Source organism: Notechis scutatus, chromosome 1, assembly GCF_049901735.1.
Source record: "Notechis scutatus isolate UNSWTSFEM ecotype Mainland chromosome 1, rNotScu1.2, whole genome shotgun sequence".
Lineage (NCBI taxonomy): Eukaryota > Metazoa > Chordata > Lepidosauria > Squamata > Elapidae > Notechis > Notechis scutatus.
In genome coordinates this window covers 94,820,123-94,846,877 of record NC_142009.1, presented here as the reverse complement: position 1 = coordinate 94,846,877, position 26,755 = coordinate 94,820,123, and the positions used below count along the sequence as shown (strand labels likewise).

General features: G+C 36.8%; 1 protein-coding gene and 1 non-coding gene across 44 annotated transcripts in view; both read right to left on the bottom strand.

The window, feature by feature from the left end:
* EPB41L2 (erythrocyte membrane protein band 4.1 like 2) overlaps positions 1–26,755 on the bottom strand; it is a 119,918-nt gene that overhangs the window by 7,149 nt on the left and 86,014 nt on the right. For 6 of the 43 annotated variants that reach the window (XM_087971655.1, XM_087971639.1, XM_087971645.1 and 3 more), the window contains exons 11-20: positions 23,312–23,484; positions 21,408–21,565; positions 20,106–20,171; positions 11,331–11,363; positions 8,568–8,714; positions 5,078–5,248; positions 3,722–3,775; positions 2,954–3,499; positions 1,710–1,832; positions 869–961 (exon numbers count right to left, since the gene is read on the bottom strand). In XM_087971655.1, coding sequence (XP_087827781.1) covers positions 869–961; positions 1,710–1,832; positions 2,954–3,499; positions 3,722–3,775; positions 5,078–5,248; positions 8,568–8,714; positions 11,331–11,363; positions 20,106–20,171; positions 21,408–21,565; positions 23,312–23,484 — 1,564 coding nt within the window. Of the gene's footprint in view, positions 1–868; positions 962–1,709; positions 1,833–2,953; positions 3,500–3,721; positions 3,776–5,077; positions 5,249–8,567; positions 8,715–11,086; positions 11,150–11,330; positions 11,364–20,105; positions 20,172–21,407; positions 21,566–23,311; positions 23,485–26,755 lie in introns of all 43 variants that reach the window. The other 37 variants (XM_087971747.1, XM_087971754.1, XM_087971760.1 and 34 more) reach the window with 20 other exon arrangements.
* Positions 15,262–15,367, bottom strand: LOC113411428 (U6 spliceosomal RNA). Its single transcript, XR_003370779.2, has one exon. It is a non-coding gene; the product is annotated as a U6 spliceosomal RNA (small nuclear RNA).

Sequence of the window (26,755 nt, the reverse complement as noted above, 5' to 3'; positions counted from 1 at the left end):
ATAGTATTTTTATCAACTGCTCTATAGGAGCATGATGGCTCACATGGTTAGGATGCTCGGTTGGGAGGTTAGCAAGCCTGAGTTCAAGACCTAAGTGCTGCTTGTGGGGCAGGTGAGCTCCCGTCCTTCGCTCCAGCTGGGGACAGGAAAGGAGCCTCCAACTGGGCATCCCCCAGGCAATGGTGATGTCACTGGCTAATCCTTTCAACCCCACCAAGTGCCTTAGTGCTTCTGATATGAGTGTGATGCAATCAACTTGCTGTTACTCATTAAATATTTCTGACACATCCATACTTTTATTAAGTAAATATATTATTTTGTATGTTACTTTAATAATTTTATTGTGCAGTACCTATAGATTTGCTAAAATACTAAAAAAAAGGAAAAGTCTTAACACGAACTATGTTTCTTAGCATAGAGTAACATACAAAACTAAGAACCTTAAAACTAAGAACCTTAAAAAGCTAGTATTCATGTATGAGAAGACAACTACAAAACTCATCTCTAACCAAGCCAATTACTATTAAAATAAATATTCTTCATGGAAGTATAAACATATCACAGTAAGCAAAAATGCTGGTGTAAATGAATAGACTTGATTACACTGGCTTCACTCATTGTCTTATAATAGCATATTAAAGCAATTTTTATATTTTATTTAAATTGGCATGCAAATATGGCTTCCAACTCCTTTTAGGAAAAGAACAAGGACCATTATGAACTGTTGAGATTTCCCCACAGTAGGAATAATCAAATAGAAGAAATTGAACTTGTTCATATAAACCAGAATTATAAAGCTCAAAGATTCAGGAAAAAAAAACCTGAGTGACAAAGAGCTTCACACTTTAAATTATTTCTTTTCTCCTACCTTAGTAATATGTGTGGTTGTGGTAGTAGAGACAGATTCTGATGTGATTGTCTGCGCACTCAACAACATACCAACATCACCACCATCATCAAACTACATAGGCAAGAGCAAATACTGATTAAAAATTAAATAAAAACACAAATTTATGATTTTTTTAAAGCAGAAGCAACCTTGTAAGAAATCAAATGCTGCCTCTCATCAACTAGACTGTATTCTAGCACAGTGTTTGCTTATATCCTGATTATGAAAGCAATGTCATTTCTTCTTTGTGACCTGAGCAGTAAACAAACAGTATGATCTCAGAAAAATGTCCAATTCCAATCCTTTTCAATTTGCTGATGCGTAAAATACCCATGTGTAGTTGATTCATTTCATCTTTCATTATGCTGAACTTTCCAATGTTTGTGCTTCTTCTATTTCATGATTGCTCAATAATTCCCTTTGCATAGAATTCAGATATTATTTCCCGTTATGCAAAATCATGAAGATTACAGCGCTTATAGCGAGTAATATGACATTAGAAATGTAAAGATAGGCCAATGACAGGGCTTAAAGATAGGACAGTAAACTACTCATGTTGCAAATGTACTAGGCATCCTGATTTGTTTAGACAGACTAATGCACAGTGTATGGAAGAAATCAGTAAATGTAATCTAACTTATTCTGTCATCTATATAGGATCAAAAGCAATTATTTCTCAAACATTTGGGAAGTATATGGAAAGGAAGCCATGATTGTTGTGATCACGATTGTTGTGATTCCTATCTTATTAAATTCTTATCTAGAAAGGCAGCACGATCGCTTTCATTAAATGCAGCTATTTTAATTTAAACATCTGTACCTGAGGAGATTCATAGGTGATAGTTTTAGTCTCTGTCTGAACAATTGGGACTTCTTTGGTGGATATTTCAGTTCTTTGTGAAGCATCTGAAATCGTCACCATCTCAGTTTTAATAAGTGGAGGCTAGTGTTCAGAAAATACAGAAGGCTATATTCAATAGTCATGAAACAGTGAACTATACAGTATACAGACCTTGACATGAGGAAACAGTGGTTATTGTAAAGAAATTTCAATTTTCTAAAATCAAATCTTAACACCAGGTGCACAATCCTGACAAACAATAGCATCAATAACCTACCTATAAAGCATTTTCAAACTATATTAGTAGATATTCCATTCTACATTCATGGATAATGTTAACTGATTAAGGAAAAAAGATGTCCAAGTCCTTTAAATATGCAACTCCCCAAATACCTTAAACAAATATGAATATGAATATGAATAAATCAGGCATTGTTTGGCTTCTCAATATGCCCAGTGATGCCTGAACAGGAATGGTCAAGTAAAATCTACTAAAGATGACACCCCGTTATGAATCTATGCTGCTTATAATCCCTGCCCCTCCGTATACCCAGATTTAGCTGATTGGCACTATTGTTTTTGACAAGAATGCTCCCTAAACCTAGAATGTGCAATAGGATACTCTTAAAAGTTGTTTTACTTCATATCATTCACTATAATTTGACTGTATATTTTGGATGCAGAAAATTTTGATTTATCATCTGTTGTAATAATGTCTTTACAGATCTGCCTATATGATATAAAATAACGAGACGTGTAAATGCAAAGGCTTTTGGCAAACAGCAGTAATATGATAATTATTACAACCAGTGATGCTTTATGAAGTACAAATATCCATGTACAAGTGAAGTGAGATTGTGCTAAGCTCTAAAAGTAGATTTTTCACAAATGTGTATAAAATTTTGTGTTTTAAGAGATAAATATAATATTAAACATACTGGCTGATTTTGCCACACACATTATAAAGCTTCATAGTTTGTCACAAAAGACCAATCAATTAAATGTTTGAAGACTCATAAAGCATGCAAACAGAAGGAGAACATGAGAAAATTAAAAAAGAAAAAAAAAGTTATAACCCCAAATTTCTTCTGGGAGAAATGAAAAATTTGACTCCCTCAATCTGCAATATTATGAATTCCGAATAAGATAGAGAAGAAGAAAGGCAGAAATATTTGACCCTATGATGAAGACACTTCCGGGTCACTTCCTCTTCTACCATTTACCTCTGAGCAACAAATTAATTGTGGTGAAACATCAATGTCAACATGCAATGCTTCTCCATTTAGTTTGGGTAGATCTTCCTCCTTTTCTTCTTTTGGGCATTCATCATCCAATCTTCTTAATGTTGTCTTCTCTGATATGTTTATGGAAGCTTCATTTGTTTGGACTGGAGCCCCAGTCAACTGCTTGTGCTCAATTGCTGTTTGAATTGGACTGACTTCTTCTGAAAATTTAACACAAACTTCTGCTGTTGAGCTCTGTTCCTCCTCTTTGGGACTTTCATTTTCTTCCAATTCTTCTTTTATAGTATCTTGTATAATCTGCTGGTGTGGCTGATACTCTCCAACTTCATCTTCACTCTCACTACTGTTGCTATTGGATGACAGTGATGAAGAGTCTTTTTTTGCTAGGTGTTCCATCTTCTGACTTTCCCCACCACCACAGACAAATGGCATTTTCCCCCTGTCGGTATCATCTGTGACTATTGTCTCTGCTATCCCAACCTCTGCCTGCTTCTTCTCCACTATGTCTAGAGTCTCATGTGAACTCTGCACAAAACAAATGGGTGAGAAAAAAAACAAAAAGTAGAACATATGAATAAACAAAATAACGAACATAAAACTTAAGGATAAGTGGGTCAGGTCATATGAAGAGCAAAGATGACTTGCAATTGTTAAATGAAAAAAAAACACAACAATAACAAACAAAGAAAAGACAAAAGAAGATTTTGAAATGTAAAAGCTCAATGGACTATGGCAATATATTAGAACCTTAATAGTCCTGCTGGTTCCAATGGAAGGCTCTTCCGTTTGGAAAGTAAATTTCTGTGAAACAAAAAAGCAATTGGAAGAGATATAAATACATTTTTACACTCAACTGACACAAACATCTGCCTTTACATTTTACAACAGAACAGAGGAGCTGACTATACACTCATACATTTATGGGGCAATTTTGTTAGATCACAAACAAGAACACTGAAAATATTTTTTAAAAAAAACTTGAGCTGGTGACTCTTCCAGAGCTTTATTATGGGTTATGTTAAACACCAATATAAAAACTCTCTCTCATACACACACTCTAATATTGGTATTTCTCTCATAAATAACAAAAGCCAAACCATCCACGCTAATACTAACCAGACATCATTCAGTCAAATCAAAGAAATGTTCAGAAATTTCATACATGTACATGCAGTACTAGTTTCTAGTTAACTTAGTTAGGGGCTTCTGGCTATGTTGCTATAACTACCAAAATATTCATATTTCAGTGAAAGTAATAAGACTTCCTAAGTTATTATAATGTAGGAACTATAGAGCTAATGTAGCTCTAAAGAAATGTGAAATTTATCCATAAGGATACTGCATCAGGTGAAGGAGTTTATTTAATAATGTAAGCATAAAGCAATATGACTAGAACATAGTAATGATTCCCTGCTATATTGACATTAACTGTTAACATTTAGCATCTTTTATGACCCATGCCATAGGTCCTACAATATAGATAAATTAGTTAACAGAGCTTAAAAGCTAAATGATACAGAAATATGAGCAAATAGGAAAATAGTATTTTTGTGCAATTAAACCTAGCACAGCATGTGTGATATAATAAGGAATTTTAGTTTTAACAAGTATAAAATTTGATGTAGTTAACGTTTATGGTTTTCCTGCATTATGCGTGTGTGTGTGTGTCTATGTATACACACAAATAGTGAAAAAGAATTTTTAAGATCTACCTCCAAGAAACAGATTTCTGGTAAACTATTTTTACCTTACTATTTTTGCTCTACAAAACATATTGCATTTAATATTTCATTAGATATTGAATTTTGTAAAAAGAAGAATAATGGAAGTGCCTGTCATCTAGTCATCTATTCTCAGTACATTTGGGGAGATAACTCTGAAATAGCATTGATGGAAAAAGCCCACCATGCAAATGTTTTCAGCATATTTTGGTTTCTATTGAACATTTAGGCTTTTCAAAATAATTTCAGCTTACGTCTTTTAAAATATGACAGGACACTGAATTTATTGGACCTAAGCATTTATCTGACATGTGAAAAATTGTCCATCCACCCATCCACAACTCTATGCTTTGATTTGGGAAAAGGAAATGTGTAAGAGCACCTCAGGTAATAGCTGAGAGAATGATGAGGCAGAGTGTTTTTCAGAAGGTACATTATCTTTCCCAACAGCGCTCTCTGCTGTCCACGAGAAAGCTGAAGTGAAGGCAGATTTCATGCTAGTAGAAAACCCCTCTTTACTAAATAAAATGGATGCTATCTCCTCTTCTAGGCTCTAGACAAGTTAGAAAGTGGAAATCAACAAATTAACTCTAGAAGACAGAAGTGAGCTGAAAGAAAGAAAAAGACAAACAGGGGGAATAAAAGGAAAAGATCATGCAAAAAGAGAAATACATAGAATTGTATATTTCAAATGTGTTTCCTTAAAGACAGAAATTATTTTACTTCTATGACAAAAATATATTTTAAAGTTAATTCAATATTTGCCATTCCATTTAACCCTCTTCTATTTTTAAAACTATAAATTTCACATTAAATCACCCTAACATGACATGTCCATTAAAATTTGATCACATTTTCAATTTCCCCCCTCTAATATTAGTTGAATTTGTTTAATAAATTTATTCTCCTTGTAATATTAATACTACAGGTAAGAGTAGGTTCAACAATGAATGTGTATAATAAACCTGCATAATCAATATGAATCAAATGATTCTATTTTTAATTTTGCAGTTTTACTTAAAACTTTACTGTTTTGCATTAATGTATTATACCTCAATATGGAAGATGGACAGTAAAGCTGGAGTTAATTTGTAACACAAACTGTAATATGAATAGTTGAACTAATGCTAAGTTTTGATTGTCTCTTTAATTATTTTTGAATAAAATGATTGCATATATAAAAAACAAGTTGGGTCAAATAGGAGCATTTATCAAACAGTAGTCTGTTTCAAAGTACACAGCAAAGGAGTTTTTCAAGATATTTGGATAGTCCTTGAAAGAAAGAATTATAGCTTTCTGAGGTGGGAGGGGAACCCAATTTTCTGTACAAAATATATCTCTTCTTTTGTAAAGCTCTAACTTCATTTTCTTGTTAAGGTGAAAAAAATCTACATTTACATTTATTGATTAAACTTAGTATATTTGCCACATAACAAGATTTCTCAGTATGTCTAATAGTGATACATTTAAAATTAAAGTACATCTTGATCAGGACTATACTACAGCATCTAACATTGCTCTACCAGGTTATTGTAATATTTACTTTTCCTGAAAAGTAAATATTACAATAACCCGGTAGAGCAATGTTAGATGCTGTAGTATAGTCCTGATCAAGATGTACTTTAATTTTAAATGTATCACTATTAGACATACTGAGAAATCTTGTTATGTGGCAAATATACTAAGTTTAATCAATAAATGTAAATTTATTAATAGATAAAAACAACATGAAATAATTACTGATGTTGCCTCACTTTAATATGCCCCATTTATTTGTGTGTGTGTGTGTGTGTGTGTGTGTGTGTGTGTGTGTGTGTGTGCACTCATGCAATTAGTCTCTCTCTCTCTCATACACACATACACACACACAAATACATACTTTATAGCAATCGCAATGATAAAATTCAGGAATAAAATTTATCAATGCTTCTATCTATCTATCTATCTATCTATCTATCTATCTATCTATCTATCTATCTATCTATCTATTAATATCTGTCCATCTCCCCTATAAGATAACTGGGAGGCCTACAAATAAAAAATAATGAACATATTAAAACATTAAAACTACATAGATTAAAATTTTAAAAACTATACTGAAACCAGAACTAAAAGATAGACAAGATGTAGCATAAGAAACTGAAATAGTAACATTGTCCAACTACATGTAACATATAACATTCATCTGCATAGAATAAAAGAAAAAAAGAAAAAATTAGAAATAGATCCTTCAGTTTGTAAACTTAATAGATTTTAGGTAAACTAAGTATGTCTATATATGATGCATTTTAATTCTACATATAAATTATTCCATATTATTATTATATTATATAGAATTATATTCACTTTCTGCTCAATAATTTGGTATATACCCAGATGAAGAAATATAGAACATTATTGTTAAGGAAATCCAGATTACTGGAGGTTATGTAATTTTTGCAAAATTATTCCATCACATATATTCTATCACATATGCTGTGCTAGGCAATAGTGGCAATAGAAAATGCTGTTCAGAATACCAAAGGCAGTTCATCAAGGGCTCTGAGTTTGGGAGAAAAAACACAAGTATTCTTCAAACTTAAAAGAACTGCCACTGTGCTGGGGATAACTTGTTAAAGTTTAAGTTGAATATCTACTTTGGAAATTGCTATCTGCAGCTAGAGGGAAAAAAGACAAGACATTGAACAATTAAGCACAGTAATAACAACATATAACAGGACCCCAGATGCTTGGAAGTATAGGAATAAAAGATAAATTTGTAGGCATCCTCATTTACCATTCCTTTGTGCTCTTTTGTCAACCAGTAGACCCTTTAAGTCCATTCCTATTCCACTGACGGCATATTCCCACTGCTCTTAGTTTACATTCATTGTGGGAAATTTGTATTATTTTTTCCAAATCAACATGGAAGAAGACAATCAAAGAGCTTTACAAAGTGTCAACCCACAAGGTAGAGTACCTCTCAGAAACACAGGCATTGAAATGTACACTATACAAACACATCAAACTTAATTTATGGATTTATAACATTTCACTAATATAGCTTACAGAAAAAATGACAAAAAGAGTCTAAGTCTCCCAGTGCTTATATATTTTATAATGAAGTCCTGGTCAAATCAAGAGGACCCTAAAGACCCTAAACCCTAAAGTCAACAATTTCAGGACTTCAATGTTCATACAGATTAAAACTGTATTAGAAAAGTACTATAAAAATATTTGGTTCAAAATTCAAATTCCACGATTCTATACTCAAGTTGGTGGCAATCACCAACAAGAATCTCTAAATGCCAACTTTTTAAAGGGATATATCTATTTCAAAATACCCTTCAAAGTTGGTGCCTTTCTTTTTCTACACAGTTGTTAACTACGATCCCTAATTGAATAGTGAATGTGCTATACCAAAGTTCCATAGATACTCTTAATGCTATTATGTTTCAAGATCTTCTAATATCACAAATCCCTGATGCTCTGACTACATTGCATTCTTCACCAATCTTAAACATCCTAGTTTGTGAGATGGAGAGAAAATGCTGTAAATAATGCTTCTCCCCTATTTTCCTTTTTCTGATAGATTGTGTCTTGTCATTTACTGTAAACAGTGAATCAACAAAGTTTCTTAAAAACTTTGAACTAATATGATTAGAAATGCACTATTAAATGTTAATCTAATGAGTTATGACCAGTATCTTCAATTCTGGTTTCCTTACAACTTGTGAACAAAGCAAAACATGCACACAAAGTTAATAAGTATTAGCTGCAAATAAATTTCACATTAGCAGTGAAGAGATGGTTCTTATTTTTCTTATTAATACGGTATAAAATAATACATATTGCTCATTATGGAATGTTGACAAGGGTCTTTAATGACATACCCCTTGTGCTTGTAGAGTTAGAGGTGTGATACGCCGTTTTTCCCATTCATTGGGGCGTGGCTCAGGAGTAGATTCCATAAAATTGCGCTTGAGTTCACTAATGCTAGCCTGATGCTTCAGTAATTCATCCTGAGTCTTATCCAGTTCCTACCAATGTGTAATGTAAAAAGAGCAGGGAATTCATACAACAAAGACATTTTTAAAAAAAACCATGAAAAGTGCCTAGTGTTTGAAAATATAACAGCAGTTTATCAATTAAAAAATATTCATTTATACTTTTTTTCAGGAAAATAAATACCTTGTTTTTATTTCCATTATAATGTTAAAAATCGTGTACTACAAATATTTCAAATAAAATAAAAAGTTGGTGTTGCCATAACCTGCTGCAAAACTGTGGTAAAATGCAGCCTGGATTCCCAGGAGGGAGGGGCTGCATTCCAGAGAACCAAGATACAGTGAAATTAAGACAGTTTGATTGAGAGAAAGAGGGTCAAGGCAGGTCCTCCTTAGAAGTTTTCAGTATATCTTAATGGAGCAAGTAGTTGGTTGGGAAAATTTATGTCTATATGTGAGGAACAATACGAAATAAGAGTAAGAATAAGAATAAGAAACTCTTACAGTAACCCTGCATGTCTTTCTTGGACAAAAACATGGTAACTTGGGCAGGTGGCTGCCGGAGGCTTTATGCTACCTACTAGAATGAAATAAATTCTACAACTATGAGGAACTGATGTTTAAGCAACAAATGAATTGCTGCAGTGAATCTGCATATTCTAAGCTTACTTACAAGTATTACCTTGTAATTATAATTGCCTTTGTTGTAAAAATGAATCATCTGATTCTATAATTTATATCAGCAAAGCATACATCACATACAGGATATACTAAGAAAGGGACTGAGAATTAGAGTAGCTTGGCTTAGCTGTCAGAGTTAGAGCCAGAATAGACTCTTGCTACAAGATCTTTATCAATGAATTTGCATTTATTTGCAGGAATACGATCCACTTAAAAAAAAAAAAAAGTAAAATAATTCATTTGAAAATATTTTGCTGGAAGAACCATAATCTTTCCTTGTTTGCAATGAATTTACAAGGAGGAAGCAGCAAATTCCATTATTATACCTTCTTTAATAGAACAAAATATAGCTTAATGAAAACAGATGACTTTGTCATCCACCTATTGAGCTTTCAGATGAATTATTTCAAGTATAAACCTGACTTCTGCAGCTCCTTCTAAATGTTATGTCATTGTTAATGACACATGAAAGGGGAGGAATAAAAGCTACTCTGCAATTAATCTGCAAATTAATTTATAAAACAAATAAAATAGTAAGGAATTGGGCTAACTGATTAATTTAATGAAACCGAGAAATAATCTTCTGTTCTTTTATATTATCCTTGTGGCGACAAACCTAAGAGGATACATAGCAGAGAAGTCTGAGAAAACTAATATACTATATAGGTTAAGGAAAAAAGAAAAACAGACGCTGGTGAAAGAAAACATTAAACCAGCAAGTAGAGAAAATATTTTCCCAGTTTGGGGGAAATTGGATGCTTTTTGTTGCTATTTGTATAAACAAAAATCTTATTTGAAAAGGTTCAAGCATAGCCATCTGTGACAAGATAAACTATACAAATACAAAAATTTCAGGAGACAATTGAAATTTTAGTGGGAATCTAAAAAATGGAAATCAATTTTAATTTATTACAACTTGTCTCAATATAATATTTTTTTAAAAAAATAATTTTAAGATTAGGCACTTTTCTTGGATTTGTTCAATGCAATGTTATGCAATAATCTCAACAATGTTTTGGTAAAGTTATGCCAATATATATTAAGTTATCAGAAGCTGCCAGAAAGCAACAGAACATGTTAGTAAGGTTACTGTAAATCTACAGGCCTTTCCATTATATATCTACCTATCTCTCAGATATCCTAAATTTAATATTGGAAATAGCCCCATCTGGATGATCCATTTTTTTATTTACAAATTATTCTGCCATTATTCTACATGCACAATTTCATCTTCAAACCCTTGGCAATTGGTATCTCTTGGTATCACAAAGAATAATTGATAGTATTATGAAATTAAACCTACAATGCTTTAAAAAGTTTGGTATGTTGCCCACAAATAATTTAGGAAGAGAACTCAAAATTTCTGTTCTAACTTGAAAGCCACATTTTTTCTATTCTTATATTTCCACTCAGGTGTAGGAAGTGTTACAACATTGAAAGTTCTGGGTAGTGCCTTTATAAAGTGATAGACATTTCTAAAAAGTCCTATTTCTTTTAAGTCTTAACATCTAAACAGGGCCATGTTCCACTTGCCACTGAAAAGTATTTGTAACAGCTGAAAATATAGCTCATTTTACAGAATTACCAAAATAGAACATGCATGTTCAAGTTGAACATCTCCATGCATTTCATGCATTGTGCCCAGAGCAGCCTGCAAGTGATTTCCCATCTCGTGCAGCCTAGCAGCCCATGAGAACAGAAAGTGCTCCTTTAATTATACAGACCTCCAACATTAAATTGCTATGTCTGACATAAATATTTTCCCCATTTACTCTCAAGGAATAAATCTGTAAAATTAAAGCACATACACACACATAAAAGAGAACAAGGGGGGGAAAAGCCCATGATCATTAAAAAGGCCAAAAAGTGCTTAAAATTCAATAAACAGGGCTTTGAAATTAAATACAGAAAGGTACCATGCAAACATAAACTATAGAAGTTTCAGACGCTAATAATGCAGTCAGCAACCTTCTTGTGAATTTCGTCCTCTTCCATTTCCGTCTATGTAGTGGAATCACCCAGAGATCAGCAAAAAAGGAGAATTAGAGGAAGCTACTGGAGCATAATAGAGTTTTTAACTGGAAATACTGCAAACAACTTAACCTATTTACAAGTACAAAATGTATTGGCTTCAGATATTGCTCAATGTATTAAACCACTAGGCATCTAAATGTCTTTTTCTACCAGGGCAACCTGGTCTACCTAAATATGGGAAGGAGCATACTGCTTCCTTTTCGCCTGTCAGCCCCAATCCAGCAGCCTTCACAGGCAGTCGCTTAAATATAAATTTAACACACTAGGCATCTACCTACAGCACTGTAGCAATGGCTGAAATGGAAATTCTGTCATTCTACAGACGGAACTCTATATTAGTATATTTTTATCTATAACTTTAAAGGAGTTTTAAAAACTGAATAATTTGAAAAAATAAGTTTTTGAGTTTTGAACTTTCTGAATGAGCTATTTTAATTATAATATAATTAGAATAAAGTCTGCTGTCCTATGCTCAATAAAATAGTCTTTCAGGTTTTTCTTGGTTTTGTTATAAATGTTTGAAATCAACAGAAGTCATTCAAGTAACACAGCATAGTCCAAATAAAATTGATAAATTAGATGGGGCGTTAGTACTTACCTGACACGCCCTTTCTCTGTGAGCTGTGAAGAGCATCCATTGTTTGGGATGATGCTTCTGTCGCTCGTTTGACAGGCTGGGCTTTAATTGAGAGGACGCTCCTCCTCCTCCACGGGACTCCTCCCTAGCGTCCCCAGTTTTGGCGAAGTCGAAGTGATGAAATATTTCTTCTCCTTCACCCTTTCTAATACTTGGCCGGAATAGCATCCCACCAGACGAATAAGGGTGTGGATGGATGCTCTTCACAGCTCACAGAGAAAGGGCGTGTCAGGTAAGTACCAACGCCCCTTCTCCATGAGCTGTTCAGAGCATCCATTGTTTGGGACATACCAAAGCTTGGCGTGTCCTACGGGAGGGCTTCCGTCTGGTTCGGATTCCCCTTTTTCTTAGCCCCTATGGACCCTTTGTAACACTCTCCTGTCAAAGGCAGCCTCCGTAGAGGCGAAGACATCATTCTAATAGTTTCTAAATAAAAGGCGATGGTGAGGCCCATGTTGTCGCCTTGTAAATTTTCTCTATTGGCGCTTGTGGCCCATGTTGTCAACATCGCAGCGCTCCAGGTCGAATGAGCAGTGATGCCCCTGGGTACAGGAAGAGATTGTGTCTCATAGAACTTGGGAATTGTGCTCTCAGCCACTTACTGGTCATTGAGGAAGGGGTCTTGCACCCAATGGTGGGTGGTTGAAAAGAAACGAAGAGAACCTTTGTTTCCTAACACACATCGTGCGGTTGAAATATATGCAGAAAGCTCGCCTTACATCTAGATTGTGGCATTGTCGTGCCAGATTTTATGTCGGATTCAGACAAATGTACGGGAGTATCAGTTGCTATGGTCTGCGGAAACCCAAATTTATCTATGGGTGAAAGATAGATCTGGACTAAGGACCACTTTGTCTGTGTGAAAAATACAGAGCTCCTGTCTAACTGACAAGGCTACTAGATCCAAGATATAACTGGCCGATGTAATGGCAACCAAGAGAACCACCTTGTATGTTAGGAATGGAGACGCATGTCCTACATGGGCTCAAAGGGGGTTTTCTTGAGTGCAGTAAGGACCTTGTTGAGGTCCCACTTGTGATATCAATGCACTACAGGAGGCTGTAGGATTGTAGCCCCGTGCAAGAAACTTGCATATGCGTGGGTGATGAGAGATGGACTGCAAGTCTCTCCTAGTGATGACCGATGCTAAGGCCTCCCCTTTGCCTGTTTATATGAACAAGATAATAATGAAATGTCATATAAATAACACTGCCGTCTAACAGGTGTTCCCCTGAGATGGACAGCCAGAGCCATCAGAACCTTCGTAAGAACCTTGGGCAGACGACAACCCAAAGGACAGTGCAATGTATTCAAAACGTTGAGTATTATAACAAAAACGAAGAGTTTTGCTATGTGAGGATCTAATTGGAATGTGGGGATGGGCCTCCATTAAGTCAATGGAGGGTAGAAAATCGCCCCTTCTGAAGCTCAGAAATATGGAGTTCAGTATACTCATCTTAAGCCTCATATGAACTATGGATCGATTAAGTCATTTTAAAACTAAAATTGCTCCTGCTGATCTGGTGCCACAGGTCGGTTGCCTGGATCTCCAATAAATGAAAAATAGCTGTCTCCATCATGCTCCCTTTAACAGGATGCCCAGAGAGAGGGCAAGTAATGCAAAGGTTCCAGGGAGAGGATGGAAATTCTATAGCCAGACCTAATCTTCTGATATCTCATACCCAGGAAACAGAGGTAGAGGCATCCCATCTGTCCGTGAAAGGCTTGAGCCTTCCACCAATACGGGCACAGTCGTGAGGCCTATGTTGTGACTCGGAGACCTCTATTTCATGTTCCTCAAGAGATTCTTTTGCTCTGCCCTCCCCTTCAGTATCTATCTCCAGATCAGAAACTATCTGACTGTTGGTGATTCATGTCTCCAGACGGTCCCTGGAGTCTGGAGAGGAAAAGTCCCTGGTAGAGGGAACGAAGGAACCCTCTAAAAAGCTGGGAAGGACTATTTTGGGGTCTATGAAAAGAGAGGAACTTATTTTCTGCTTCTAGTCTCTATCAGAGATAGGTCAAGGGCACCACCAACCAAATTATCTCCATATATTGGGGGGAGAAGAAGATATTGGGGAGGAAGCAAGCTTCCATTAGTTGTGTGATATCTGCTTGCCAATGTCTGAGCCATAGCAGTAGGCGAGGAGTAACCTGAGATGCCCTGGCTCGAGCAGATAATTTAATAGAGTTTTGCGGCATCCTTGTGTTCCCTGATGTTGGAATTTGAGATAATCTCCCTCAGATGGCGGAACAACCTGAGAGACGATCTAGTAAAAAAAAAGGGGGATGCGGCCGACTCCGCTCTTATGGCCCTCACATCAGATCGACATGCCCTACATGGGGACAACTCGACCCTGTATATCCTTTGACTTGAGAGCCTCTTCTGCTTCCGTTGGAATGGCAGAGGAGGGTGATAATTGCCATTATTGTTTTATCTACTATCGTGGTGATGAGAAATTTAGCAGAATCAGAAAACCAAATTAAAAAATTTCTATCATATCCTGTAAGAGGGATATATGCCACTGAAGAGACCCCTTGTTTCTGGACAAGGTCCAAGAACCTCTGGGACAGTTATGACTTCCTCTTACATTATTGGTTGGGAGAAGATTAAATCGTCTGACCCCACCCCCTACAGTAACGATTGTTGGGCCGAGGGGAATGGAATATCAAGTTGGTGTTGTTGTTTTTTTTGGGAAACAACAGAGATTTGAAAAAAGTTTGAGGGCGAAACAGACCTGAAGGTCGGTGGTCTGGCTTAATGCCTTCAATGTCTGACATGCCCCCCTTCTTTAGGGGATCCGCCTCTGAGATTTTGGTCACTGTTGTGAGTAGACCCTTCCTCAACCTGTTCCATCTGGTCTCTAGTTCTCCCTCACCCTGTGCATCATGTGAATGTGTAACTGGATTATATAATACTCCCCTGAAGGAGGTACCTGCTGGTAATAAAGGTCCATTCTGCATAGTAACTAAATCGAGTGAGAATCGAGGTCAGATTGTGGAGGCTGCCTAGCCATCAACTTCTACCGTGCCCCGGCTGCAATGCCTCTTCAAGTTGCCATGTCCCTCCAGGCCTTCAATTTGTCAGGGATATCCTCTGGGAGGAGGAATTCTGGTGTGGTCCCACAACTGTCTGTCAGGCAAGTAGCGCTGCTGAAGGCCTGGGTTGAACTGGTCCCTCTGAGGCTCTCCTGGATGGCGTTGAGAGATCCAGGGGTGGAGGCAAGGTGAAATATGGAACACTTCACAAATTGCGCGTCATCCTTGTGCAGGGGCCATGCTAATCTTCTCTGTATCATTCCAATTTTAGTATATGTGCTGCTGAAGCGAGCACTCTGGAACTGGGACCAGCCTGGCTGGGGAAGAGGACTGAGACTTCTGTTCAACCTCCCTCGTGCATTTTTTTTAAAATTTAAGATATGCTCATCTAACACATTTTGGTGTCTCTTGGCATCCTTTGTTGCCTTAGAGGTCTCTCTAGGACGTTTTGACCTACTTTGAGTTGGTTTATTGTCCTCTGGGAGTATTTTTGGTTGCCCTTGAAGATTCTGACCTAAAGCCCACAAGGTGAGATATCTATATCTATGTATCTATATGTGTGAGATTTTAATGGACTGTTGACTGGTTCAGAGGACTGATATAAACAGAGGCAGGGAATCCTCTTGATATTTGCTCTCCCCCCCCCCCCATTTTTTGGTAAATTCAATTTGTTATTATGTTATTATTCATAATAATATTGATATCATTAATATTGTTATTATTGATAATATTTTTGTTATATCTGTGCACAGCTACTAACATAAATTGTTGTGCTGTTACCAAACTCATAATTAGATGACTGAATATGGAATCAAATTGTGAGGCCAAATAGAGAACACCTTTCAGGACCTGTATTGCAATTGGGTGATCCTGCAGTCACTGGCGCTTAACAGCTTCCTGCCCAGACGGACACAGGCCTTGGCGCTTGCTGTTACTGTGCTGCTAGAATTCTGTGAGGGCTGCCAACTTAAAAAGGAAGCCCAATAGTCAACCTCAGAAAGAGGTCCGTAATCGGCATAAATGTCCCCTGGACTCTCACGGAGATCCTTGTGAGGGGAAGTGGCCTCTCAACAGATAATGCCATGGAATTCTTATAAACAAAATGATGCTGGTTTTGTTTTAGTCGTCAAGATGTAGCATCAACCATCACCTCTTATTGTGAGCCGATGCGAATCTAACTAGAATTTGAGAATTTGAGCAGGAGAACTCTGAGTGTGAACTCTGACTCCACCCGATCAATAGCCCTTGCTTATTCTATATACCTTGCAGGAGTATATCTGAAACTACAGAATCTCCTATGGAGAGATATCTGAGGGTAAGGATGCTCTGTCCTGCTTAGTGACCAGAGTTATAGGGAATTCCAGTCAGAAGGAGCGCTCTGTTGTTGGCCAGAGCAGTATGCTGCACCCCCACAGAGATATATTGGCGTATTGCTAATTCCATCCACAGTCACATCTTTGTGGGGATCTTTTCCGGTAAGTCATCATCTTGACAGAATCTGGCTGCTGTTGGAGCAATGTGGCCACAGAGTCACTTCGAGTCACTTGTACTGATCTAGATGGGCTACCTGATCTTGTGCAGCTGCGCTGCATCTGGATTACAAAGACAGATTCAGAGGGGGATTGGAGCTGAAGTAGGCCTGGAGGAGATGAGGTTTGAGAATTTTCTTCATCCTCCCACATGAACTTCATGTGTTTTTCTAGTACCTTTTGGCCCTTGTTAGCGTCTTTTTCTGCTGCTTAGGAGATACTCTTAGAATGCTTCAATTTGTTTTGAGAATTTGACATGGCTCTTGAGCTACTGCCGCTTGCCATTGTGACCGCTTATTAAATTTTACTGTTAATGAGGCTGAAATGTTGGGTGGTTGGCACGTCCAGGGGCCTGAACCAGCAATGGCCAGGGAACCCTAAAACAATGCTCCCCAGTTTTGTATAATGTTATGTAAGAATATTGAATTCTTATTCTTGTTCCTATTATTGTTATTATTATTTTGTTATTAATATTATTATTTGCGAATTAGCCAAATTTGGAACACCTCATAGGCCTAGAAAGGAGGAATTGTTGAAATAAGATGTAGGCCTGCGACAGCTTCCTGCACAGGCGGACACGGGCCTTGGTGCTCGCTGTGGTGCTGCTGTTTAATTCTGTGAGGGCATAAGCCAACAGTTTCCTCCTTAATGAATAAGGGTCCAAAATAGAATAATTACATCTGAATATCTATCTATCTATCTATCTATCTATCTATCATCTATCTATCTATCTATCTATCTATTTATCTATCTATTTATATACATACACACACATATGTATTAGGGTGATTTCCCTCGGGTTCCAGGAAGGAGACCCCTGCTTGGGGAAAGAAAAGCCTCTCACAGTTCCAGAAATAAAATGCAGATCACTACCACATGGTTAGTGAGTCTGCAATGGCACCAGCCGTTATTTCTTTAGGCGCGTAATGAGTTAAATCGGCTCAGCAGCACTTCCACGCCTTGTGGGGAGTCAATACTGCAGAGTTTTCCCTTGAATAAAAAGGCGCGGTGGGGCAGATGGGCGCTGATGCCCCCACCCCAGATGGTGTTCCTAGGGGAGAGAAAAAAAGCCTCGCACCCTTTTAAAATGAAGCCAATCCTGTCGGGCGCGGGTGGTGGCGATCGTAGTGGCTCGGCTTGAAAAGATTGTAATGTGAGTTGTTAGCCATGCGGCTGAAGCGTTATCACCTCCTATCGTCCTGGGGGCGAGAGATCATTATCTGAAGCTACGGTGAGCTCCCTTGGCTTGAGTTATATACAGTAGGGAGCTGCTTGACTCATTGAAATTAAAAGCCTTACAGGAGTTGTTTAGAGTTTAAAACAAACCTTTTTGTTGTCTCCTTTTGAAGTCTTTGCTATTCTGGCCAAGGGAAAGGAAATTAAGCTGCCTATATCCACGAAGGCTGAGCAAAAACTGGGGACGCTAGGGAGGAGTCCTGTGGAGGAGGAGGAGCGTCCTCTCAATTAAAGCCCAGCCTATCAAACGAGCGACAGAAGCATCATCCCAAACAATGGATGCTCTGAACAGCTCATCTGGAGAACTTGATACATATATAATATCAAACTCATTTAAGTTTTTAACTTGCAACTCTCCCACCCATCATATATTTCAATGAATTATTTTATCTTTAATACTTACTTATGTATTATCTGTTGCTATTAATACTTATTTATCTAGATATATGCAAACTGTTTCAAATTCAAACTACTTCAGCATGGTGTAATTGTCCATTTCTTTTTAGCATGAAGCTGATTGTTGCATTGAATTTTAAAAGTGTTTTAAGTGCTAGATATACTTCCAAAATGGTTGAAATAGACCATCTGCCTCTCATAATTGGATTTTCAAGTCATTCTGAATCTGAAAACATTTTGCCTATTCCTCGCATAATCCAATAACGCAAATCACTATGCAATTAGTTGGCAGTCCTTTTATAAGAGAAGAGGCACAAACTATCTTTAGATGCAATTGATCTGTGTTAACAATAATACGAGACATTACTGGAGTAGATAAATAATGAGTGGGGTCAATGTAAACACCAGAGTAGAGGCAGTACAGGTATGGCCTCTCACTTATGAAATATTATTCAAATATAATGCCAAATACAACTAATGACAAGTTATCTTCAACAAGATTAGCACGTTTAACATTTGTCCATATCAAAGAGATGTTTATGTGCTCTCCAGTAAAGTTAAATTCCTCCAACCCCCCCCCTCCAAGCAATACTGTTTCACATTCTGATTAACACTGAAATATACTTCCAACATAGGGCCTGCTTTAATTGTATTGTATACAGAATTCAAGACTATTCACTCAGTTCTTTTTCTGGCCCAAGAGTTATATTTGATATGAGTGACATGCAGGATGCAATACATGATTATTTTTTGTTTCATTAACATTTAATTAAATATAAGTATAGGTTTGCTTTTCAGCAGGTTTAATAAGTTCTAATAAGCTTCTAGAGTTTTGGGAAACTAGGAAGTCACAACTAAAATTTCAAAAGTCATATGCAGCTTTGACATATGACATATGTGACAAAAAGAAAATCAGAATTAGCTATTGAATTACTGATCTGTGACCCCTGTTGAACAATTCCCCAAATCAGTTTTAAAAATTGTTAAAAATTTAAAATGGACAATGAAGTTGCACTGGAGTTGCTTTGAAATTGGTTTGTATAGGCAAACCCTAACTAAGACTGTGATTTATTATAAGTGAAAATAAACGCTTCCAGACTCCTCCTATATCTTCTTTGTAGGAAGGAAAACACACAAACTTGTATTGTATAAAGCCTTGTTCTAATCATAATGCACAATCGCTTATTGTTACATTTGAACAAAGCCTTTTGAGCATTTGTCAAAATGAGATACTAGTATCTAAAAGAAAGAGGCAGAACTATCTAAAAGAAATAGGAAGAAAAAATACATATTAAAGGAAACCAGTTCCATTATTTTTCAAATGACTAAGGAATGCTAAACAATTTACAGAATATTATGTCTAAAGGCCAGTTGCTTGTTTGGCAAGTGGTATGTTTCATCTTTGGGAATGCCTTAACCTAATCCATTCTGGAAGAGATATGCCATAAGAATAGCAACTAAGTGCATAGGTATGTATGGACTTGATTGCCACAAGCATGAAGCAAAGCTTCAATGTAAAGAGTTTATTTAATTCAGGAGTGTGCAATCTGAGGCCTCCAGTAGCCTAAGATTGCATTTCTGAAATCTGGTGGCCAGTTTTTGCAGTTCAGTTCTTGATTTGTGAGATTCTAAACATATCAGGAAACAACTTAATGTAGCTTGTGTTCTAAAACTTCTCTAAGAATAGTGTCAAGTAAACCATACTATTTATTTAATTTTTAATACCACAGAATTTATATAGATGGTTACATATCAATAGATCGTACTAAACGCACAACCACCATGGCCTCATTCTGGAAATACAGGTTACCTCTGAACATGTGTTAACAAATGTATATACAAAAAAGTTGGGAGGGCAACAAAGTTACACACCTTCTCTTCCTTTGCTTTGTCTGTTAGAGTAGCGCCATTAAAAACATTCAGAGAAGTTGCTTTAGGCTCCAGGTTGCAACATAACAGAAGGACAGGAAGGGACAATGTGAGTGAAAAAGGAACTGATTAAAAAGTAAGGAGAAATGACACAAATAACGCGAAAGAAAGGAAGAAATGAGAGAGAAGTATCAGAAAGATACTGCTGAACACGAAGTGGAAGGAAGGAGATGTACATTTCTGTAAAACTAGGAGATCCAACGCAGCTATCCTTATCAAACCATGCATGGAAACTAAAGAAAACCATTTTCTCAAACTAAATACTGTAGATATAGCATCTTCATTTTCAGTAATTTTATCAGCTTCTCTGTCTATTGCAAAAAGAACACCCCCCTCTCCCCCCAAATGAGTTACAAGCTAGTAGCTGGTAAATGATTTATCTTCATTTCTATTACATTCTGGCTTTTCAGCCACAGGACTGAGAGTTCCTGCTCTCCGTGCAGGTTTACTAAGGTTCCTATAATCTAAACTATCTAAAAGCATGTCCATTTCATGAATATCAATTAAATTTGAGGAATGGGATGAAAGAGAATTAATGAAAGGTGATGCATAAATGCATAAAATAGAGCAAAATACAGGAGAAAAGCAAAATGGGAGGAGTATAGTGGTAGAGAAAGTCTAATCTTAGATACAGACATGACCATAATATAAAGGTATATTTGTAAGCAGAAGGAAAGTGTGAAGAAGAGGGAAGGGAGACATTTGTTAGTGATAATTTTTACTCAAAAATAGGGTAAGCAGTACTGTTAGAATATTAATGTATAAACATTTATAAAGCCCCATTTGTTACCTAATTAAACAACATACAATCCAGACATTTGGATTATGTCACCTCAACCAGCTTTTTGTTGCCTGTGAAGAGCAGTGTAAATGGAAACAGACAGACATTCAAAGCTTTAATAGAAGGGGGGACAGCAGCACAAGGACACACAATGCTTCTAATTATAGATCTTGAAAAATTTCCAGATTTTAAGTTACTCTTACAAAGCAGTTAAATGTTTAGAATTGTGAGTGTTTAATCATGAAAGTACACACATTTACTATTCCAACAGTTACTCAATGGTTTAGAACCCTAAGAAGTAGATCATAATTTGATCTCATGCTATCCACACCTTCTCCTACAGAGGGTGGTAAGTTATAAAAACAGGCCATAGAAGTTTGAAGCTACGATTTAACTACTACAACTTAGATAGCATTCCAATTTAATGTTATTTCTACAAAATAGACTGTTTTCAACAAACATACCTTTCCATCTTCTAATTGTGACATTTTAGCAATGCCTCCATCTGCATCTCTGCCTTCATCATCTTTTAACTTGTGCTGTTCAGCTGTTTCAAAGATCCTCCCACCAGCAGCAACAGGAAAGTCCTTTAGCAGACTCTGGTCTACAATGCCTACCGGAGCTGCAAAAATATATATTACAAGAAAAACCCTATTAGTTTCCAGATGAATTCTGACTTGTTTCCTTTAAAAACAAACAAGCATTCCACCAGGATAAGGGTTCAGACTCTCTGTAGGGGGTCATATTTTTTTATAAACCTGGTTAGTCTTGCATGGTTAACTGGGGGTTAATGTCAAAGCTCACCCTGGGCTTTTGGCCTCTGTCCCAACAAGGCAGCTGTTGTTCTACAAATCTGATACAGACTATGATATAGAACTTAAAACTTAATTACAAGAAGTGGTATACTTCTTTCTTACTCACATTACCACCAATGAAAAAAAGTTTATTCATGTGGGGTGGGTGGAATTTATTATTTTAGGGGACTATGATATCACGTAGTTTGAGAAAATATGCTATATCAATGAAATTTTACAAAGGAGAAATAAAACACAATAAGAGAGAATTACAATAAAATTACAATAATGTTTGACTATATGTAAATGTGACAGAATATAAATATCACTAGATACATGTTATATTGATAAAATATAAAAACAAAATATATTTATCACAGTAAAGCATGTTACAGTTACAGTATTTATAACATGTCCTATTTCTACATTATTTGTGCATGTGCCTGCATAAGAGTGAAAACTGCTCTATAAATTAATATCACATAAGCTTTTGATTTACTCTGAATGCTCTAGTCCAGGGGTCGCCAACCTTTTGGACCTCAGAGACCACCAAACTCATAATTTTAAATCCTGCGGACCACTAATATGAATTTTGACTGACAGTGGCTTGCTAACGTTGGTGGGAAAGTCGGTCCCGTATTCCAGAGCTGCACTAGTCACAGGACTGGCCCTTGGTCATCCTGGAGCAACTGCTCCTCCACCCGGGTGCACCTGCCTGCCATGGACTGGAGGAGCTGCTCCAGGATGACCAAAGGGCCAGTCCTATAACTACTGCAGCTCTGGAATATGAGACCAACTTTCCCACCAATGTCAGCAAGCTACCCCGGGGCGGATTTCCCTCCCCTATTGGTTTTACCTTCCAGTTCCAGCTCATGTAGCTCTATTCAAGGTAAGGTTTGCACTTAGCCGAAGGGTGGGGGCCAGCAGGTGGGTGGGCCATGTGGGCGGCGCAGCCTTGTGTTCCTGTGCAGCCTGGATTAATTGCTTTGGAGGAGTGCTGGGGGGGGGGGGACGACATTTCTCTGCGGACCACCAAAATTTTCTCACAGGCCACCAGTGTTCCCCAGTCCATTGGTTGGAGAACACTGTTCTAGTCCATGTCTAATATTCCTCACTCAACTAGCAACTTCTAAACTACTGCCTATGGTATGTTTAGTCAATCCATACACAGAATAAAGATCAGTTAATCTGGGCCACATTCTCTAATTAATTTTGAATTGGTCAATCCACCTTTTTGAATTTGGATGAGATACTTAGCTGTAAATAAACTATAGACAAATAGTTTGACATCTACAGTTCTGCAAGAGGAACTAGCAGCAACTTCTATGGAACAGTTCTTTAATACATTTTTAATCCAATCCAATCCAATCCATTATATACTGAAAAAAGTAGCACTTCTTAAGGAACAAGTTCAGCAGGATTTCTCTCTTAAAAAACAGGTTTGGCAAGACCTATGAAAAATGTACTTACTACATGAAAGTTAAAGGACAAACAGGGTTACACTATTCCAATGTATAAGATTCTTTTATAAGTAATAAATAAGAAAATCACTACAGTTTCTATGCAGCTCTTACCACCATCAAGACTCCTGGAAATTCGTTTGCTTGAGGTCCGTTCAAAGTGTGGGGCAGGTCTATCTATGAGATTGCTAGCCTGGCGTGTTTGTGCTTGGGTACGTCCACTATAACGGAACTTGGAGCCCAGTGTGAGAAATTTGGCTTTTGGAGGCTGTTCTGGTGATACAAGCCTGCAACCATGAAAAAGTGAACAAGGTCATTTCCAGACTGTAAAAGGATAGTCACTAAACACAGTACTTCCTTTTTTCTTTTTAGGAATTATAAAACAGTCTGTACATTTCTGAAAATATTCTCTTCAGTATTGCCTTTTTGTCATATGTAACAGACTGTATGTATGTATAAAGACTACCTCATATTTTACTTTTTTATGATAAGAAGGATGACATTTTATTATAAAGTTCCTGCCAAAAATTGTAATTCATCTGCTAGAGCAAGATTTCAAATGCTTTTAAGCCATGGAATGAAAGGAAAGGAAAATAATGAAAGGAAATTACTGGAAGCCCAGATCAAGACAAAGCTATAGTGAAAAAAACTGGCAGCATATGAGTGAATCCCCCCCCCCTTAAGTTTCTAATAGACCTATCAAGTTTTTGTGGAAGTCTAGAGTTATATGCGACATAATTTCAAAAACCTTGTGCTAGAGCAGTATTTTTCAAATTTGGCAATTTTAAGATATGTGGAATTCAGCTCCCAGAATTTCCCAGCTAGCATACTAGAGGATTATGAAACAGAGACAAAAATATTTTCCAATGGCAGTCTTCATATTTTAGTGAATAGATAAGAGTGTTCATATATTTTCTCTTCTACCACATTCCCTATTTTTCTATGTTTAAATTTTTAATTCCTAGAAAGAATCCTAGGACTTAAGTACAGTACAAGGCTATTTTAATATTACAGAGGAAGTAAGTTTTAGAAGGTCTGTATTTAAACGTATAAAAGGTAATCAAATGAAAGAAAAAAATAAGAGGCAAACTAACCCTAACATGAAGGAAGTTGACACTTTTGGACTAAGCTGTTTACATTTATGACAGTGGGACCTGCTGCATTATTTTCCTCAGAAGCTACCATGAATATACATCATTTGTTGGAAGTCATAATATGAATGACTATTTATTTCAAAGACACCTGCATAAAATATTTGAATTTAAATGAATTAAATGCCAGTAACAAAACAGTATTTTTTTATTTTCCTCTCCTCAAAGATTGCTTTTATGTGGTGGTACAGTATTCATGGAGCTCATGAAGACGAAAGTTGTCTTAATCATAATTATTATAATTTACATGCTGCTTCATAGTGAAAGACTGTGAGGATTATAAAATCAATAATACGATTGCAATTAATCTAATGGCCACCATTTGCAGACAACATGATTTTACTAGTCTAAAAATGCATTTTTGAGGAAACATTTTGTTATGGCTCCCCATTAATGTAATAAGGATGGTTTCATTCAAATATCTTGGGAGTAAGTTATTCCCAAGGAGGATCATTGCTGAATACACTTGAGCCTGGGCTCACTGAAGATGGCACTCCCTCTATGGTAGAACTATCAAGATGTCCACACTCCCACCTTACACTAAACAACCATATTCAATTCAGAGAAGGCAGCCACAGGGGTATCCCAGCCCTGGACCATTTAAGATTTAAAGGTGACAACCAGCACCTTAACTGGCAGCAATAATAGTATTATATGGGTAAACCTTAGAACAGACATAATTACACTAGCTGAAACTTCAAGGATGATCTTTAGAGGTAATCCCATGAAAACGCATTGCAGTAATCCTCTGCTGTCAAGTGACACAGGCATGAGTAACTGTGAATAAAATGTCTCAATTCAATAAAGGTGACAACTGGCACACATTATAACCCTGGGATTGTGGGAATTTGGATTGGGAACAAGCTTCAGCTCAACCCTAGCAAGACTGAGTGGCTTTTGGGCCCTTAGGTTCCAGGAACTTACCATTTTTGAAGTTGGATGTGGTGCACTACCCCAATCAAACCCTATGCACAATTTAAGGAGTTGATGAGTGGCTATACAAATTGAATAAATACTGTTTTGTTGTTACTGTTCTACGTGAACCACATTACTAGAGCTGGACAGTAACACAAACTCCAATAAATAAATGAAAAACTAAATAAATAAATAACACACAGTATCCCATACACAGTGACTGAGGATGCAATCTCTCCCCCACTCCCCATCAACTACTGATTAGAACCAGCTTCTCAGGAAGCAGGTTAAACACCAAAGCTTCACCCTGACTTTCAGCCCTGGCTGTGCTACAAAAGGTCAACAGGGTCCATGGCACTAAAGGCCACCCAGAGGTCAAGGAAGATCAAGATAATTGTACTGCCTCTTTCCTCATTCTGCCAAATATCAAAAAGAGCAACCAGTGCTGTTTTGATTCTCTACTTAGGTGTAATTTGTAACTAAATAGAATCCAGATAACCTATTTCGTCCAGGGCAATCCAAAATTGTAATTGACAATTTTCAAGTTTTATAAAATAGTTGGATTGGATGATGATTACTCAAGGAGAACAGTTATTACCACCACCTCTTTGAAAATGGAGGGCATATACCACTACCTATATTCAGTTCCTCATGGTTCCTGGCTGCTTTCACTAACCAGGTAGAGCAAGGAACTAATTAACAGATAGCAAAGCTAACAATGCAGATGAGACTGCCTTATTTTGTTAGCAGTCATATGCTGAAAACAATCCAAATAATTCCAGAAATAAACCTGTTATCCCAGCTGGTGTCCAATTTCAAGTTAATATGAGTGATTTTATCTTCCAAATGTTTAGTGAAGTCATAGCAATGGACTAGTAGATCATTTTCCAGTTTTATTTTTTTTTAAAAGGGACTATGAATTTAATACTACAGGTGAAACTCGAAAAATTAGAATATTGTGCAAAAGTTAATTTATTTCAGTAATGCAACTTAAAAGATGAACCTAATATATGAGATAGATTCATTACATGCAAAGCAAGATAGTTCAAGCTGTGATGTGGCATAATTGAGATGATTATGGCTTACAGCTCATGAAAACCCCAAATCCACAATCTCAGAAAATTAGAATATTGTGAAAAGGTTCAATATTCTAGGCTCAAAGTGTCCCACTCTAGTCAGCTAATTAAGCCATAACACCTGCAAAGCCTTTAAATGGTCTCTTAGTCTGGTTCAGTAGGAATCACAATCATGGGAAAGACTGCTGACCTGATAGTTGTGCAGAAAACCATCATTGACACCCTCCACGAGGAGGGAAAGCCTCAAAAGGTAATTGCAAAAGAAGTTGGATGTTCCCAAAGTGCTGTATCGAGGCACATTAATAGAAAGTTATGTGGAAGGGAAAAGTGTGGAAGAAAAAGGTGCACAAGCAGCAGGGATGACCGCAGCCTGGAGAGGATTGTCAGGAAAAGGCCATTCAAAAGTGTTGGGGACT